General features: G+C 42.3%; 1 protein-coding gene across 1 annotated transcript; it reads left to right on the top strand.

The window, feature by feature from the left end:
• The first annotated feature begins 8,464 nt into the window (after positions 1-8,464).
• Positions 8,465-17,170, top strand: pfkmb (phosphofructokinase, muscle b). Its single transcript, XM_085353225.1, has 22 exons — positions 8,465-8,701; positions 10,908-10,981; positions 11,508-11,585; positions 11,861-12,050; positions 12,269-12,434; positions 12,523-12,567; positions 12,983-13,091; positions 13,183-13,278; positions 13,362-13,454; positions 13,543-13,668; positions 13,850-13,914; positions 14,011-14,074; positions 14,198-14,344; positions 14,489-14,559; positions 14,673-14,760; positions 15,611-15,763; positions 15,864-16,028; positions 16,129-16,190; positions 16,276-16,387; positions 16,489-16,588; positions 16,695-16,800; positions 16,929-17,170. Exons 1-22 carry the CDS (start codon positions 8,617-8,619, stop codon positions 17,068-17,070), a joined length of 2,337 nt encoding a protein of 778 aa, XP_085209351.1. The 5' UTR covers positions 8,465-8,616; the 3' UTR covers positions 17,071-17,170.
• Positions 17,171-18,375: the final 1,205 nt, after the last annotated feature.

The raw sequence follows: 18,375 nt of genomic DNA, 5'->3' as shown, positions 1-18,375 counted from the left end.
TTTGTACTGGAATTGTGTGTAGTAGTATTGGAGCAATTTTAATAGCTTATATGTCCTTATTTCCTAACCTAATATTCACCAGGACTGGTGGATTTTTTAAAATTTTGTTTCATTAATTGATTTGCATTTAGTACATATTTATATAATTAATAAAATTGCTTGTAACTGTGCTTTTACTGGACATTTTTGACTTCAGTATTTGTATAAATTTTATAGTTGTAACCCTTCTTACGGTGCAAACTACAGGCAACTACAGGTGGCATTTTGCTAGGAACCAAAGCAATTGCAAAGAGGATTTTTGGTACAATAATGTGTACCTCTTTGCAACCAATTTCACCTAGCAACTGACTGGTCTCTAGGCCTGAGTGACTGGGGCCAAAAACATCCTAAACATCTTCTGACTATTTTAGCACTTTACCAATTCCCTTTTGTTTTTGAAGCCTAAACCCACTGTCTCACTCGTTAACACAAACCAAAACATGATCTTAATATATCCACCCAGCCGTCTGACTGCTGCAGACACTTGCAATTTGTATCTGATTACCCAACATGCTTAAACGATGAAGCTCACTACTCCACAATGAAGAAGTGATATCAAAGCTATTAATACAGATCAGAATGGTTTCAAAGGAACAGAGGTACTGGGAGGATGTGGCACTCAGGGCTCCTCATTGCTCTGTGGCTTCTTTGTGCCACCCTGTTGGCCTGCTTGCTCCTCTGGCTAAGAAAGAAGTGCCAAGGTAAAATTTGTTCCTTTGTGTGTTTTGGTATGGGCCCGTATGGTCTATGTTTCACTCTGTGTTTTATTCAAATGGCAGTATGAGACCGGTTGACTGGTTGAATTTGTTTTCAGGAACTTTTGACGTGTTGTTTTTATTTTTATTTTGGTAAATTGTCATACCTTACTGGGTAGTAAATACAGAAAAATGACACGGTTTGACATATTCAGTTAGGATGACTGTGCATTTTCACAGTAATGGGGGAAAGGAGGGGAGGGGTTCCTGTGAGGTTTACAGATAGCAGCTCCTGCGTCTATTTAAAGTCAGCTTCAACAAGCTAACTGCAACAGACCAAACTGTTGCAGTTAGCTTGTTGTCATATTGATCCTTACTTTTCATATATAATCAATTCACACATGCATCGATATCAAAAATTGACATCCCACACATTGGTTTGTTTAACTATTATTTGTGTGTTAAATATTGAGTTTCATCTAGCTTTGTTTTGTCTCATTTTTCATCTAACACATAGCAATATAGTTAATTCAACATTAATTTAGGAGACCAAAAATAATGTATTTCGTTCTGCCATGCTGGTTCCTCAATTAATTCAGCTTCTTCAGGTGTGATTCATCAAACATTTTTAAAAACTGCAAAAACCCTCTGGACTCATACACAAACAAGCCTGTACCCACATCTGTTGGAGGTGTAATACTGTGCTGCATGTAATTACTCATCTGATTCATAACTGTGCATGTCAACAGGGGACTAACAAGGTATAATGTGTGTGCAGGTGAAAGAAAAAAATGGGCATTCGGCTAAAGCTTTGCGTGTGCTTCTCCAGTGCTCATAAACAGAGCGATGGGAAAGGTCTGATGCTGCCGCCATCTCTTGGCTGACTGTGAGTTTAAGCAAGGATCTGTCAGGGGTTTTTTTTCCCCTTTATTTAAAGATCAGCAATAGCGTACAGGATTTATGTTGAAAGGGAGCAAAGTGCTGACCTCATGCAGCACAGGTGTAATACTGTGCTGCATGTAATTACTCATCTGATTCATAACTGTGCATGTCAACAGGGGACTAACAAGGTATAATGTGTGTGCAGGTGAAAGAAAAAAATGGGCACAGTTTTGTGGTGCAGAAGATTTGTACATTTTCTTGCATACAAACAATACAAACAAGTGTAAATTGCTGTGTGAATTACAGGCTTTGTGAGCAGTAGTCATCTATATGGAATACCCTGAGGTCTTGTTGGTTCAGCACTGAATTGGACTTATTGACTGGCTGAACTGAGAGGAGACTTTTTTCTATATATATATATATATATATATATATATAAAACACCCAGCACGCCCTTGCGGGCGATTTATCCTTCAAGCTCGGGTCCTCTACCAGAGGCCTGGGAGCTTGAGGGTCCTGCGCAGTATCTTAGCTGTTCCCAGGACTGCGCTCTTCTGGACAGAGATCTCCGATGTTATTCCCGGGATCTGCTGGAGCCACTTGCCTAGCTTGGGAGTCACCGCACCTAGTGCTCCGATTACCACGGGGACCACCGTTACCTTCACCCTCCACATCCTCTCGAGCTCTTCTCTGAGCCCTTGGTATTTCTCCAGCTTCTCGTGTTCCTTCTTCCTGATATTGCTGTCATTCGGAATCGCTACATCGATCACTACGGCCGTCTTCTTCTGTTTGTCTACCACCACTATGTCCGGTTGGTTAGCCACCACCATTTTGTCCGTCTGTATCTGGAAGTCCCACAGGATCTTAGCTCGGTCATTCTCCACCACCCTTGGGGGCATCTCCCATTTTGACCTCGGGACTTCCAGATTATACTCGGCACAGATGTTCCTGTACACTATGCCGGCCACTTGGTTATGGCGTTCCATGTATGCCTTGCCTGCTAGCATCTTGCACCCTGCTGTTATGTGCTGGATTGTCTCTGGGGCATCTTTACACAGCCTGCACCTGGGGTCTTGCCTGGTGTGATAGACCCCAGCCTCTATGGATCTTGTGCTCAGAGCTTGTTCTTGTGCTGCCATGATTAGTGCCTCGGTGCTGTCTTTCAGTCCAGCTTTGTCCAGCCACTGGTAGGATTTCTGGATATCAGCCACCTCCTCTATCTGCCGGTGGTACATACCGTGCAGGGGCCTGTCCTTCCATGATGGTTCCTCGTCTCCCTCCTCTTTCTTGGGTTTCTGCTGCCTGAGGTATTCACTGAGCACTCGGTCAGTTGGGGCCATCTTCCCAATGTATTCTTGGATGTTCGTTGTCTCATCCTGGACTGTGGTGCTGACACTCACCAGTCCCCGGCCCCCTTCCTTCCGCTTAGCGTACAGCCTCAGGGCGCTGGACTTGGGGTGAAACCCTCCATGCATGGTAAGGAGCTTTCTTGTCTTTATGTCAGTGGCTTCTATCTCCTCCTTTGGCCAGCCTATTATCCCAGCAGGGTACCTGATCACGGGCAGGGCGTACGTGTTGATGGCCCGGATCTTGTTCTTACCATTCAGCTGACTCCTCAGGACTTGCCTGACCCTCTGCAGGTACTTGGTGGTTGCAGCTTTTCTAGCGGCCTCTTCATGGTTCCCATTCGCCTGCGGGATCCCCAGGTACTTGTAACTGTCCTCTATGTCTGCAATGTTGCCTTCTGGTACTTCAATCCCCTCAGTTCTGACTACCTTCCCTCTCTTTGTTACCATCCGACTACACTTCTCCAGTCCGAATGACATTCCAATGTCATTGCTGTATAGCCTGGTAGTGTGGATCAGTGAATCGATGTCTCGTTCACTCTTGGCATACAGCTTGATGTCATCCATGTACAGGAGGTGGCTGACAACTGCTTCGTTCCGTAGTCGGTATCCGTAGCCAGTCTTGTTAATGATCTCACTGAGGGGGTTCAGGCCTATGCAGAACAGCAGTGGGGACAGAGCATCTCCTTGGTAGATCCCGCACTTGATGGTGACTTGTGCTATGGGCTTGGAGTTGGCCTCTAGTGTTGTATGCCACATCCCCATTGAGTTCCTGATGAAGGCTCTTAAGGTCCCATTGATCTTGTACAATTCTAGGCATTCCAGTATCCAGCTGTGGGGCATTGAGTCATAGGCCTTCTTGTAATCAATCCAGGCAGTGGACAGGTTGGTCAGTCTGGTCTTGCAGTTTCGGCTGACTGTTCTGTCTACCAGTAGCTGGTGTTTTGCGCCTCTGGTATTCTTGCCAATCCCTTTCTGTGTCCCGCTCATGTATTGACCCATGTGCCTGTTCATCTTAGCTGATATGATGCCTGACAGGAGCTTCCATGTAGTACTGAGGCAGGTTATTGGTCGGTAGTTGGAGGGGACCGGTCCCTTCTTGGGGTCCTTGGGGATCAGGACCGTCCGACCTTCGGTTAGCCATTCCGGGTGTCTCTCGTTAACTAGCAGCTGGTTCATTTGTGCTGCCAGACGCTCGTGGAGTGCAGTCAGCTTCTTCAGCCAGTAGGCGTGAACCATGTCGGGCCCTGGTGCTGTCCAACTCTTCATACTGGAGACCCTTTCTTGGATATCTGCCACTGTGATGGTTACTGGACCCTGTTCAGGGAGGTCGCTGTGGTCTGCCCTCAGATCCACTAGCCACTGAGCATTGCCGTTATGGGTTGCTGGTTCTGTGGAGAACAGCTGGTTTATTCTCCTGCCTTCTATCTCTCTGGTGTATCTCCTCAAGCGGCTGGCCAAGGCTATGAGTCTTTGCTTGGCAGTTTCCAAGGCCTCAGGTATGGACAGCTTGCTGTATTTCTTATGCACCTTCTTTGTCGCACCTTTCTGCAACTCCATTAGTTGGCTAACCTCCCTCCGTGCTACTTTGATCTTGCCCTCTAGCCTCCTTCTCCATGGAGGGTACTGCCCCTTGTGGCTGTTCAACTTGTAGCCAAGCATCTCACTGATCACTGCTGCCGTATTGTAGATCAGCTTGTTAGTGTCGGTAATCGTGGTTGTAGGTATCGTCCGTAGTGCTGCATTAACATCATCTAGCAGACCTTCTGAGGGTACTTCACGTAATCTTGGTAACCGACTACGGGGGATCCAGGTTTCAAGCTTGGCCATGATCCTATTTTTCAGGTCAGTTCCTCTCGCACTCAACGATCCTTCTCCTATCGCACTTGGGGCTATGTACCCAATCTCGGGTGGGGGTGATGATATCTCCCCCCTGACCTGGCGTCCTGACTCCTCCTTGCCATAGCATTTGTGTTGTACCTCGTCAATCTCTAGCTGTGAGAGCAGTCCCTTCTTTCGAATGTTGGAACACTGAGCTACTAGTTGTTTCGCCGTCATTGTGGATGTTGGATATCGAAGAATCCATAGGTCCCGCATCCTATTCATGTAGCCCCTTCCGCCGGGGTTACTTGCGTAGTAGCATTCCAACAATGCCCTGTTTTCGTCTCTTGCCTCTTCGTCTCTTGCCCATATATATATATATATTAGGGGTGCAACGATACACAAAGTTCACGGTTCGGTTCGGTTCGATACTTTGGTGTCACGGTTCGATATTTTTTCGATACAAAAAAATGTTCATGCCTTTTTAATTTGTCATTTATTAAAATTATAAATATATATTTTAACTCAAAAGTACAGTTTTTAAATTTAACCCTAACCCTTGTGCGTGTTTTTTATTTTGACAGCGAATGCGCACCTGCGGACCACTTATGTGCAGCCCTGGTTATTTAGCTCATCATATTGCAGCCACAGAAATTCTTTTGTCCATAAAACCATAAAGCTGCACTTTATTTTTGCCTTATAGTCTGATTTGTCATAACTTCTCCGTTTTGTGGTAAGCTTTTCTTTGGCTGTCACTTCTTCACCCTGACCTGTCTTATTTGGCTCAGCAGAACTAAAATATATATCTGTCTGTGAAGGTTCTCAGTCATCCAGGTCATCGTAGTCAAATATATATCCTGCCGCTTTTACACGCGCACTCACATAAGCTCAGCGATTCTCTGCGCGATCAACCTCTCACATGTTTAAGCTTGCTGCGGGAGATTTCACTTGTCATGTTTGCATAGTAAGCTAACAATTAATAAGACGATGTCAGAGGAATTGGTGCACAAATTATCATCACTCACAGATCAGTGCTGTCGCTCTCTATACACAGTTCGCACGATTGCAAAGTGAAAGCAAAAAAACAAGCGCAAATTCAAACGCGATTTCAATATGTCACATATTGACAGTGGCTCACCGATGCCAATGACATAATTACCCAGCTACATTTCTGAAAGAATGCAAAAGCATTGACATATATTTTTCCTACAATAGCCCGACGGGCAGGGAAGAGATAGATTTTGGTAGCCCGACTGAAAAGATCGCTAGCCCCGGGACGTCGGGCTAGCGATATTGCGAGCCCTGTATCTGATTGAGGAATCACTCATCTTTGGAAAAGAGAGTTTATTACAGAGAAATGGCTCTTTCCAAAATAAAAGCTATACTATCCGCTTCTTCTGGGCTATATTCTCAGCAGCATAAGGAGAATCATGTGCTAACAGCTGTCTAAATGACTCGGCTAAAGTTAGTAGCATGCTTGCTTGTTTTTTTTCTGCTTCCACTTGTCTTTGCACTAGGATGATGTCGGCGTAAATGTGGAGTCATATTCGTTGTGTTCCCACTAGTGCTTTCAGGTTAATCTCGTTGAAATGACCTTAACGCCACAACACGGCAAATCTCCATTAACGAGCTACCGCCGATCGCCCCGTGCATGGGGCTAGATGGCCAACATGTTAACGAGCTAACTGCGCTAACACACTAGCTCCCACCCATGTAATTGAGCATTGCATGGCAAACATACTGTTTTACTTTAGTCCATGACTCGCTTACCTTCAGGGTCATACGTCACATGAAAACCAAAATAATTCCAAACGCCAGATCTGAATGAGGGTGGGGGAGGTCCATGTTGCAAGGAGAGCTTAACTTCTGTCTCGCTAGCTTGCCCTGCGCTCTTCCTTCTGACGATGCTGTCTGTGTTTCGACTACTCCGCCTAGGCTGCACTGTCGAGCCTAGGCGGAGTAGTCGAACGCAGATTCACTGAGCGCTCAACACAGACAGCATCGTCAGAAGGAAAGTTGATAAAATAAATTAAAAATTTTGTATTGTTCGATACATATGCGTACCGAACCGAAAGCACTGTATCGAACGGTTCAATATCGATACGAATATCGTTGCACCCCTAATATAAATATATATATATATATATATATATATATATATATATATATATATGGGCACGGTGGTTAGCACTGTTGCCACACAGCAAGAAGGTCCTGAGTTCAATTCCACCATCAGGCCGGGGTCTTTCTGTGTGGAGTTTGCATGGTCTCCCCATGTTTGCGTGGGTTCTCTCCGGGTACTCCGGCTTCCTCCCACCGTCCAAAGACATGCAGCTTGAGGGGATAGGTTAATTGATTAATCCAAATTGTCACTAGGTGCGAGTGAATGTGAGTGTGAATGGTTGTCTGTCCCTGTGTGTTGGCCCTGCGACAGACTGGCGACCTGTCCAGGGTGTACCCCGCCTTTCGCCCTATGACAGCTGGGATAGGCTCCAGCGCCCCCCCGCGACCCTGAAAAGGATAAGCGGAAGCGAATGGATGGATATATATATATATATATATATATATATATATATATATATATATATATATATATATATATATATATATATATATATATATATATATATATATATATAGCGATGTAGCGGTTCCGAATGACAGCAATATCAGGAAGAAGGAACACGAGAAGCTGGAGAAATACCAAGGGCTCAGAGAAGAGCTCGAGAGGATGTGGAGGATGAAGGTAACGGTGGTCCCCGTGGTAATCGGAGCACTAGGTGCGGTGACTCCCAAGCTAGGCGAGTGGCTCCAGCAGATCCCGGGAATAACATCGGAGATCTCTGTCCAGAAGAGCGCAGTCCTGGGAACAGCTAAGATACTGCGCAGGACCCTCAAGCTCCCAGGCCTCTGGTAGAGGACCCGAGCTTGAAGGATAAACCGCCCGCAGGGGCGTGCTGGGTGTTTTTTTTGTGTTTTTTTTTTATATATATATATATAACCGTGTGTTTTTTGTTTGTTTTTCGGCATTCATTCCTAAGGAGCCAGCCTATCAACTGCAAAACACAAAAAAGATAAAGCCTGTGGGAGTAAACTAACTGCATTGTAGAGGATGTTGCAGAGGGATCACTAATGCTTTAAATTACAAAATGGATAGGAGAGAAAATGCTGAAGGATAATGCTGGAGAAGCTCATCTTTTGTAGAGAGGGTCTGTCATGTGAGTGAAATGCCAGTTTGCACTTTAAAGTGACTTATGGGTTTGCGTTTTGTAAAAAAATAACCAGTGATTCATGTACAGTTAAGTCACATACAGCTGTGGTAGGATCATAGTTTAGATAACATTGTATTCTAATTCTTCCTCCACAGGTGGTGATGACCTCTCAGCAGAGGATGCTGGTAAGCCAGACTGCAATTAAAGTAAACACCATCACCGCCAGCATTGATCTGTGCAGCGTTCCTCTGACTTGGCATGAGAGTACAACCTTGCCATGCTCCTATTCAGTGGCGGTGGGCATTGTTAGATTGGCTGTACTGTGGCCCAATGGCCTTACGGGACACCATGGGGGCAAACCATATTTTGAGGAAGGGGGGTTGGTAGAGCGTGTGTGTGTGTGTGTGTGCGTGTGTGTGTGTCTAAATGCGTAAGCACAACTATGTGTGCCTCGAATGTCTGCCAACAGGATAGTTGGGCTGTGCACTTTTGCAACTGTTACTACCTTCCATAACAGGCAGGCTGACTTAGAGGCTCCTTGTACTGTACACAGTACAGCAGGGTGGCAGGGATTTCTGCATTCAAGGTCTCTTTCTCCCAGTCAGCTTCAGCTCCAGGACCATGGCACAACAGAGTCCTACCGACCCCACGAAGATGGGAGTGGGTCGGGCAATTGCCGTGCTTACCTCCGGAGGCGATGCCCAGGGTAAGTAGATGGTCTCCGGGGAGCATGGTGTGCCCAGGCAGTATTGCTGTTGTTTTGTTTCAGCAGGTGGCAGATTTGACTGGTGAAAATCAGCACTTAGGGACTCATCAGCAGTGACAATACAGTCAAGAATTTAAGTCTTGTCTTTGAAACTGTTCTTGGTTGTCAAAGACAAATAATAAACATAATGAATACAAACTGTGCATATATAACAATGAATTAGACTTAACACTGTAAATCAGTTTTAGCTAAAGTACTAAGAATGGCCCAGACAAACTTCACTGCCATGTTTAATCACCACAGCAGCTCTGTTTTAATATCGACTGTAACTACTCGCAAATTTTTACTCACTGATCATATTTAATGATTTTCCTTCTAAAGAGTTAAACTACTGAGCTATCCACTCTTATGGATAACTTATGTAAAAGGGCAGCATGAAGGACTTCACCCAGACGTGGTAGAACTACAGACAGAGATAGATGCTCCCCTGACCTTTAACTTGATCAGGAATATCTCCACTGTGACCTTTGGGAGGCGTGTCAGTGACCCCACACAATCCTGTAGTGTAAGCATGTGAGGCAGTGAGCTATTCAAATGATTCCTTTTTTTTCCATCTCAAATGTATAAGATCCTTGAACAGAGTGCAAAACTGGATATCTCTAACCTTTCTTTATTTTCCTAAAATACCTAAAATACATAATCCTCATTAGAACTTGTATGTCATTTACCAAGTTTCTTCCTCCTCTTCTTCCACCTTTCTCTGTAGAACTGTATCTGTTATGGGGACTAATTTTAGAGGCGTGACCTTTCTGTCATGTGTTTGTAAAGGGGGGAGTGCAGTCCAATTCTTCCTTACTCTCCTCTCCTTTTTTACACCGTAAGTGGAGATGCTCTTGACACCCTTAAAGTTAATTTTCCATATCTTGTCCTTTAAACAACCCCTTCAAAAGAGCAGACACAGGCCCAGTTTCCTTTCCAGCAGTTTACCGCTATCAGCTCTCTTGTGGTTCTTGATGCTCCCATTTGGTGTTTATCAGCTGATGAAGCATGTTAATATGAAGTCTAAAAAAAGAACTGTCATTATACTTGCAGAGATTAGTTGTGCTAAATCAGTGCAGATTATTATCAAAGAAAATGGTGCCTTGGAAAGAGTAAATAGCCTACTCGAGTTACCCCACTAACTTAGAGACAACCAGACAGACTTTGATGTAAAACTAAAAATAATGCAAGCGAGGGTGGAATATTCTTTAGTGATCCCCACGAGGCTGAGGTGTAAAAATCGGTTGTGAAAATATGCTAATCCAGTTATCATAAATTTTTAAGAAGGGCATCATTTTGAACTTTTAACTGTATTTTCATGCATTTTACAGCTTTTCCTATCAATAAAGACCTCTCTTATGGCCATTTACATACCACCATAATAGATAAACAAATGACATAAACCTTCCCTTTTTTTCACTCCTATTCTCATTTCTGTTTTTAACAATGTGTCCAGTAATAAAAGAATAGAATATTTTTGTTAATAAATATAAACTCGTATTTGATAATTGCAGGACAGCCTGCAGAATGAGCTACCAGAACCTTTTCTGTCATTTTACACAATTTTATTTCTAACAATTTATGCCCAAAGAGTTGTGGCGACTTTGTTATGCAGAAAACTGGGATATATTGTTGTAATTGACTTTGCATTGCTTTTTCTCATACTAAATTATTCTAAAGATTAAATGTGCAGTTAAACATCTCTGTACTGATAGAAAAAGGTGTTTCATTGATCTAACTTACCCGAGATCGAAGTGGACCGTATGACCCCCATATTGTAAAAGGAGTGTGACATCCCTGCCATAGGTATAGAAAATCTGTAGGATTAGGAGTGGTGGATATTCATGCATGTAGCATGTGGGGGCCAGCTCCACGTGTAACCCAGCACCTTAGCCAAAGGCAATCACAGGAGAATTGCTCCTGTGTGTTTTTGATGGCAGTGGGAGTACAAGGAGAACAAGAAACCTCTGCGCAAAAGACCTTTAGCACAGGTTTGAACCCAGAACCCTCTGGCTGTGGGCAATGGTACAAAACTTTAAACCACTCAGACTTTAAATCATTAGACATACATATGTTAGGCAGGAAGTTGCTGAAGTGCCGCATCTATCCCAAAAATTTAAACCAAACTTTTGTGCTGTCATAAGTTTCCTATACATTATTCCTGCAGGTATGAACGCAGCTGTGAGGGCCGTAGTCCGAGTGGGAATTTACACTGGAGCCAAGGTCTTCTTTGTGCATGAGGTAAATTCTGCTTTTAACTTCATTTGGTTTCTTCAGATTAATCATTGTAAACACAGATTCAAGAGCTCCAGGTGGTATGTTCAGTTTCGGCATGATGTTTGTGCAACAAACCAAAACTACCATACCTAATATTGCAGGTATGAATGCAAGAGTGAATGAATAGTGGCATTGTAAAGCGCTTTGGGTGCCTTGAAAAGCGCTGTATAAATCCAATCCATTATTATTATTATTACCATACCTAATATTGTTATTCAGTTAATACTACCGTTAACAGTAAATATATAATAAAATAAAAAGTCTATGCTTGTTATTTTTCTTTTTAAAATTTAAAAATATTATTTGATTCTATATGGCATATATTCCACTGCCTAATATCCCCACCATAATAATAAAATCAACTGACGGAGTAGAGTAGCTGACTATATAATCACTAAGATTCCCGTGTTATTAAGCCCAAAGCTTTATCCAAGATATGACCCTTTTCACTGAGGTGATATTGTTCTTGTTTGTTCTTGTTTGTTAACAGGGTTACCAGGGTCTAGTAGATGGAGGAGACAATATCCGCCCTGCTACGTGGGAGAGTGTGTCAATGATGCTGCAGCTGGTGAGAACACACAAGGATGCAAAAACTGCTGGGTTTTCATTTTTGTTTGTTTTATTGTTTTTTATGTTAAAAAATGGTCACAGACTAACTTTTTGCTACACTCTAAAGCAGTAGATCAAACTAGCAGCTAAATATCAGCATTTTTAAATTGCAATACTAAATAGAAATGAAACATTTGTGCTTAGATTTTGTATAATTGCAGCTGCCATTCTCCTTATTATCCTCTTTGTGATTCTTGTCGGGGTCTGAAACCCTTCTTCATTGCCTGACGTCAGGGTGGGACTGTGATCGGCAGTGCCCGCTGTCAGGACTTCCGAACCAAGGAGGGTCGCACAAAGGCTGCTTGTAACTTAGTCAAGCTGGGCATCACCAACCTGTGTGTGATTGGAGGTGATGGCAGCTTGACGGGTGCAAACCAATTCAGAACAGAGTGGAGCGAGCTGCTGGCAGACCTTGTTAAAGCCGGTGAGAAACACAGAATTCACTTTTCTTAGCGACACAATAAACTCATGTTGTTATGAAACATCCATCGTTTTCTAAACTACTTGTCCAGTTCAGGGTTGCCTATGCCTGGCGCCGATTCTGGATCACCAGCCAATCACAGGGCTAGTTATGGAACGTGGCAAGGTGCATTTTACTGCTGTTAGCCTATTTGTCAAGTGTTTTGTCATTTTGGTCCTCAGGTAAGATCACGGCAATTGAGGCCAAGTCCGCTTCCCACCTTAATATTGTTGGCATGGTGGGCTCCATTGACAATGACTTCTGTGGAACTGACATGACCATCGGCACTGATTCTGCCCTGCATCGCATCATAGAGATCGTGGATGCCATCACCACCACCGCACAGAGGTATGCCCAGAGGCATTCGCATTTTTAAATGTGAACAAAGGAGACAACTGATTTCAGAACTCCTGACCCAAAATCTGTTATTGTGCAGTCACCAGAGGACCTTCATCCTGGAGGTAATGGGCAGGCACTGTGGGTAAGTACAGCTTGTGTGAGTGTTTTGTGCGCGTCAGTGCAAGTGTCAGTTCAGTAGTCACAAAGCTGTAATTACATTATCTCTGTGGAACCACAGAATATGGCACTGACACCAAAATAGATGGAAATGGAGGTGATGAGTTGTGTGTGATATATGTGTGTTCAAGTTATGTCATCCCAGTTTCTTTAAAAACAATCCACAAATTCTTGATATCATCTCTAAAATTGAGGACGATGTTTTGTTTTGTTTTATCTTATGTTTACTTGGTCACATTCCTTTATCGTGTTTGTTATTATCATTATTCTAGGAATTAGTTTTACAACAAAAATCTCATTTTAATATGTACCAATATTAGCGTTAGATATTTTAAAGTTTTAGAAAAAATATTACTTGGTTTAGTTTGTTTGGTTTCCAGTTACCTGGCTTTGGTGACAGCTCTAGCCTGTGGTGCTGACTGGGTGTTCATCCCAGAGATGCCCCCAGAAGATGGATGGGAGGAGCATCTGTTCAGAAGACTAACAGAGGTGGATTTCACATTCATGTTCACTTTGGCTTCATTACAGTCCATACATGAAAAGTGAATTGCGATACTGTGTTTTACTCTGTCCGTCTTAGCAAAGAGGCCGTGGCACCCGCTTGAATATTATCATTGTTGCAGAGGGAGCGATGGACCGCCAAGGTAAACCAATCACCTGTGATCATGTCAAACAGGTCAGTATTGGCAGTACTCCAGAATACCACGTTAAGCTCAACTATAGTTAGAAGGACTGCTCATAAATCATCTGTCTGTGCAGCTGATATCAAAGAAACTAGGTTTTGACACGCGCACAACCATCTTGGGCCACGTGCAGAGAGGAGGGACTCCCTCTGCCTTTGATAGAATCCTGGTAATGTCTCAGTAAGATCTTCACAATGAATCACCGGCTGGTATTGTTTTCTTTATAAAGTTAACTGTGTAAAGAAAATGTGTTTCAGGCAAGCAGAATGGGAGTGGAATCAGTTATGGCTCTACTGGAGGCCACACCAGAGACTCCTGCTTGTGTGGTCAGCTTGTCGGGAAACATGGCTGTCAGACTTCCGCTCATGGAGTGTGTGCAAGTGGTGAGTTAAGATCCTAAGCACACAAAAAGTCAGATTTCGACACACGGGATCTTCTAAGTATCCAATATGGAATATATAACATGTATGAGATACTGTAGGCAAGCTATAATTGGCTTTGGGGTTGATATTTTAGAATATCTGACCCAGATTTTTGTTTTCCTTCCACCTTCACCTATATCAGACTAAAGATGTCACAACAGCCATGGCTGAGGGGCGGTATGATGATGCGGTGAAGCTCAGGGGAAAGTGAGACATGTACTTTTGTGTTGCTAATACGAAATGCTCATGTGCTGCAATAATTTTTCAATGTCCATATTTTTTTGTTCTAATTTCTGGCAACAGGAGTTTTGGGAACAACTGGAACACTTACAAGATGCTGGCTCATGTCCGCCCCCCAGAGGCAAAGGTTTGAAACTGCCGTGCTACCGAATAAATTGTCTTTCAGTCATTAAGCCTCATTGAAAAACGATATCTCTCTGTAAATATTTTTAATAAAAATCAAATATCTCTGTAAATATTTCTTTGCCAGAGTAATATCAACATCGCCATACTGAATGTGGGAGCTCCGTGTTCTGGAATGAATGCTGCAGTCCGTTCAGCTGTCAGAACTGGACTCCTCCAGGGCCACCAGATGTTGGCTGTGCATGATGGCTTCGATGGCTTGGCCCATGGAATTGTAATCTAATTGCATGCAAAAAATAATAATTAAATAAATAAGCCAGACCAGGGACCGTTTACTGTTTAAGCATTTAAACAGCTGTTTACCATAACTGTGCACAGCCATGACATACGATAGAGCACATGCTCTGTGACTCCACAGATTGAGCCCATTGGCTGGTCTGGAGTGGCAGGATGGACTGGAAAGGGGGGCTCCTTCCTGGGCACAAAGAGGTGAGAGGTGACAAGTGCAGTAATGAGAGTGCGTGTTACAAGTCTTACATCTCCATAACTTTTATCTTAGGGAGATTTAATCTGTTATCATGTGGCTTTCTTCTGTTCTGAAGATCCCTGCCTCAGGAGTTCATGGAGAAGATCAGTCTGAGCATCACTAAGTTCAACATTCATGCTGTGATCATTATCGGAGGCTTTGAGGTGAGCAGCATTAGACTGTGATAATGCCACAGGTAGATCGGTATTCACACCATAACCTACATATTTTAGGTTTGAGCAGGGATAAAGAGTAAATGCAGGTATTATTATTATTATTATTATTATTCATTAAGTAGTTTTATTTAAAAGGGACCATGTACAGTATTAGCATAAACGTTGCCATTCAATACATTGTATCACAGTAAGCTTAAGTTGATTTCTTTTATAATTTAAAAATATTAATACACAAAACAGTACATTTAGGAAAACAAACAAACAATGTATTTGATGCAGCATTTCACATCTCTTTAACACAGTAATAACGTATTTAACATGTGTTTACATTTGCACCCATGAGGGAGTGTCCAATTCCCACTTGGAGAATGACAAAACACAAAGTCCAAAGCTAGAACCAGCTGTGCCATAGGTCAGCTACCCTCTCTATTTTTAACTTTCACAGTTAAAAATAGAACCCAGACCTCTTACAGTGTAGGTTGCCTTCAGACTGCAGCATGTAGTAGGCTCTGGCCTACACAGAAAATCAGGAAAATGTGACAGCTGAGCTTGTAGTGTAGAGCATCTGTGCACTAGAGTGGAAGCACAACCCAGTACATGCACCTCCAATTAACCCAAAACAAGCACAGAAACAGGTTTACAGCAATTGCAAAACATACACACGCACACACACACAAAAAACCAACCCTCGGTCAGTGCCAGTTACCCACAACAAATGTGGAGGTGAGTTTCTGTGTGGATGAAACCAGTCTACTCTGTTTCCGTATCTTCCTGCCACATTGAGAGCACATAAACAAGAACGACAGACACTCATTCTTTTACTGTTTTCTCCTCATAGGCATTTTTGGGAGGTCTGCAGTTGGTGCAAGCTAGAGAGAAATATGAGGAGCTGTGTATCCCACTCGTTGTTGTTCCCGCTACTGTGTCCAACAATGTTCCTGGATCCGACTTCAGCATTGGTGCTGACACTGCCCTCAACACCATAACTATGGTAAAGCTCTTATTTGGCACACTCTTAAGCACAACAAAACAACAAAGCATCAAAGTCCTATGCAGCACATTGTTCTCTTCTCATGTGTCTGCATTTGTAGACGTGCGACAGGATCAAGCAATCTGCTGCTGGAACCAAGAGAAGAGTATTCATTATAGAGACTATGGGAGGATACTGCGGCTATCTGGCAACCACGGCTGGTTTAGCAGGTGGAGCTGATGCAGCCTACATTTATGAAGAGCCTGTCAACATTCATGACTTAGAGGTTTGTCTGTCTCGTTATGAGAATCACTGATGGATATGTGGATATTTTTAAACACAGGTTTCTTATTCTTGACTTCAAAAAAAAATTAATTAATTTGTAGCTAAATGTGGAACATCTGGTGGAGAAGATGAAGACTACAGTGAAGAGAGGACTCATTCTGAGGTTTGAGGGAATTATCAACATTATTACATTTATAGGGTTCACCACTGGAGGTCATATCTTATCTGTTATTCTACTTTTGTTTTAGAAATGAGAAGTGCAATGCAAACTACACCACTGACTTTATCTTCAACCTGTACTCAGAGGAGGGTAAGGGCGTGTTTGACTGCAGGAAGAACGTCCTTGGGCATATGCAGCAGGTGAACTGCTTAATGAAGATCTTCTTGTTTTTTTGTTTCCAAGATCATTATTTGACACCCAGTTCAATATTATGCATTAAAGGAAACCTGTATGTTATCAGGGTGGAACCCCTAGTCCTTTTGACAGGAATTTTGGCACAAAGATGGGGATGAAGTCTGTCCTGTGGTTGACTGACAAGCTGAAGGAATGCTACAGACATGGTGAGATTTTAGTATACCTCAGAAAGCAAAATGTTGTATTGACTTGCTGACCATCGATGTTCCCTGTGCTAATGCCACTTGTGCTGTTTAAACCTTAAACCTCAAGGTCGCATCTTCGCCAACTCTCAGGATTCAGCCTGCGTGTTGGGCATGAGGAAGAGAGCTTTGGTTTTTCAGCCTCTGGCAGAACTGTCAGAACAGACTGACTTTGAGTGAGACCGCATTTCTATTCTTTTCTGCTATCTAGTGCGCTGAAATAACTAAATGCAACTTCAGAAAGAATGTTTTACATATTTACTCAATAATTTGATCTCTTGATTTCATTGATTTCCCTCTGCAGTCATCGTATTCCAAAGACTCAGTGGTGGCTAAAGCTGAGGCCCATCTTGAAAATCCTGGCCAAGTACAAGGTCAGCCTGGACATCTCTGAAAAGACTGCAATGGAGCATGTCATCAAGAAGAGGGGCTTAGTTAATCAGTAGTTCAGCTGTAGGCTTATTTATAAGGCATGGGCACATGACCTGACTGTCTTCTTTGAAAGCACTTTGTAAACCATGTTTAAGGAGAGTGCAATATAAATAAAGCTATTAATTTAAAAAAAATTGTCTCACAGTGGACTCCTTCACCAAATCCCAAGGTGATCACTTTCCTTCATTGCTTATCTCACTGCTGCTGCTGCTGTGCAAAAAAGGTTTTTGTCTATTTTATGCACCCAAATATAATGCCTGTCACTTTATTTCAATCTAAAGTTTATATAAAATACAGCTTTTCAGTTATCTGTAACTGTTTCCCTTTATATGAGAGCTGTCCAATATTACATCAGATTTCTTCTACTCTTTTAACCACATTTTAGACTCAAAATGTGCTCTGAAATACCATTGTCACTGTGCATTGTTATTAATTAATAATTAATTATTATTAATAATTATGATAATTAAGTACAACATGGCACTAATACCTTTAACATATAAATGAAATAATGAGCTATCTTTGATTTATATGGGCTGAAAATAGATTGTGATTGACTGTTTCATTTGAAACATGTAAATATAAATAAAAGCGCAACAGAAAACAAAGTAAAAATCAAAACAAAATTAAGTCACCATGAATAACTCCATATGCCACACTCCTTACTAGACATTAAATGTCTAGTAAGGAGTAGGATGAAATACTATTTACACCCCCATGGCGTTATTTAATAGTTTACAAACATGTGTTCCTCAATTTAATATATAATACGACAATGGACATGTATAATTATTTACAAGCATAAAGTTTAATTACTGCTTGTAATATTTTTCTTAATTTAAGATTTTGACAATGAGTTCTCAGTGTGATTTTTGCATTTTTCCGGCTAATGTACGATTTATATGCAGTGAGACTCAATAAAACTACGGTACCCATAATTCATTCTGTTTCCGGCTAAAACGGATGTCTTGTCGGATTGGTCTTCAACGATCTTTTAAAAACAGTGAGCGGGGGAGTAAATTCTGTGAGAGGAAAGCGGCGGACATTGATAGTAATTTTTTTAACGTACACTATTAAAAACAACATTACGCTATTGTGGAAATGTTGCTTATTGCGGGCAGCTAAAAACCTGTTTATCTACCGTACGCACAAAAAACATTTTTAAAGACGTCGACCTTCAAGTAAGTCGCAGTAACTGTTCTCGGTTAAAAGTCTGTTATAGCGTCATAGTGTATTGACGTTGTTGCTAACGCTAACTAGGCTAGCCACTGTGTTGAAGTTTAAGTTATCTTTTATTTACTCTTGGCTAACGTGTTTTC

This window comes from Diplotaxodon limnothrissa, linkage group LG5 (assembly GCF_057381915.1).
Source record: "Diplotaxodon limnothrissa isolate DT_005_m linkage group LG5, D_limnothrissa_male_GT1.1, whole genome shotgun sequence".
NCBI classification, from domain to species: domain Eukaryota; kingdom Metazoa; phylum Chordata; class Actinopteri; order Cichliformes; family Cichlidae; genus Diplotaxodon; species Diplotaxodon limnothrissa.
This window is presented reverse-complemented; position numbering and strand designations above follow the sequence as displayed.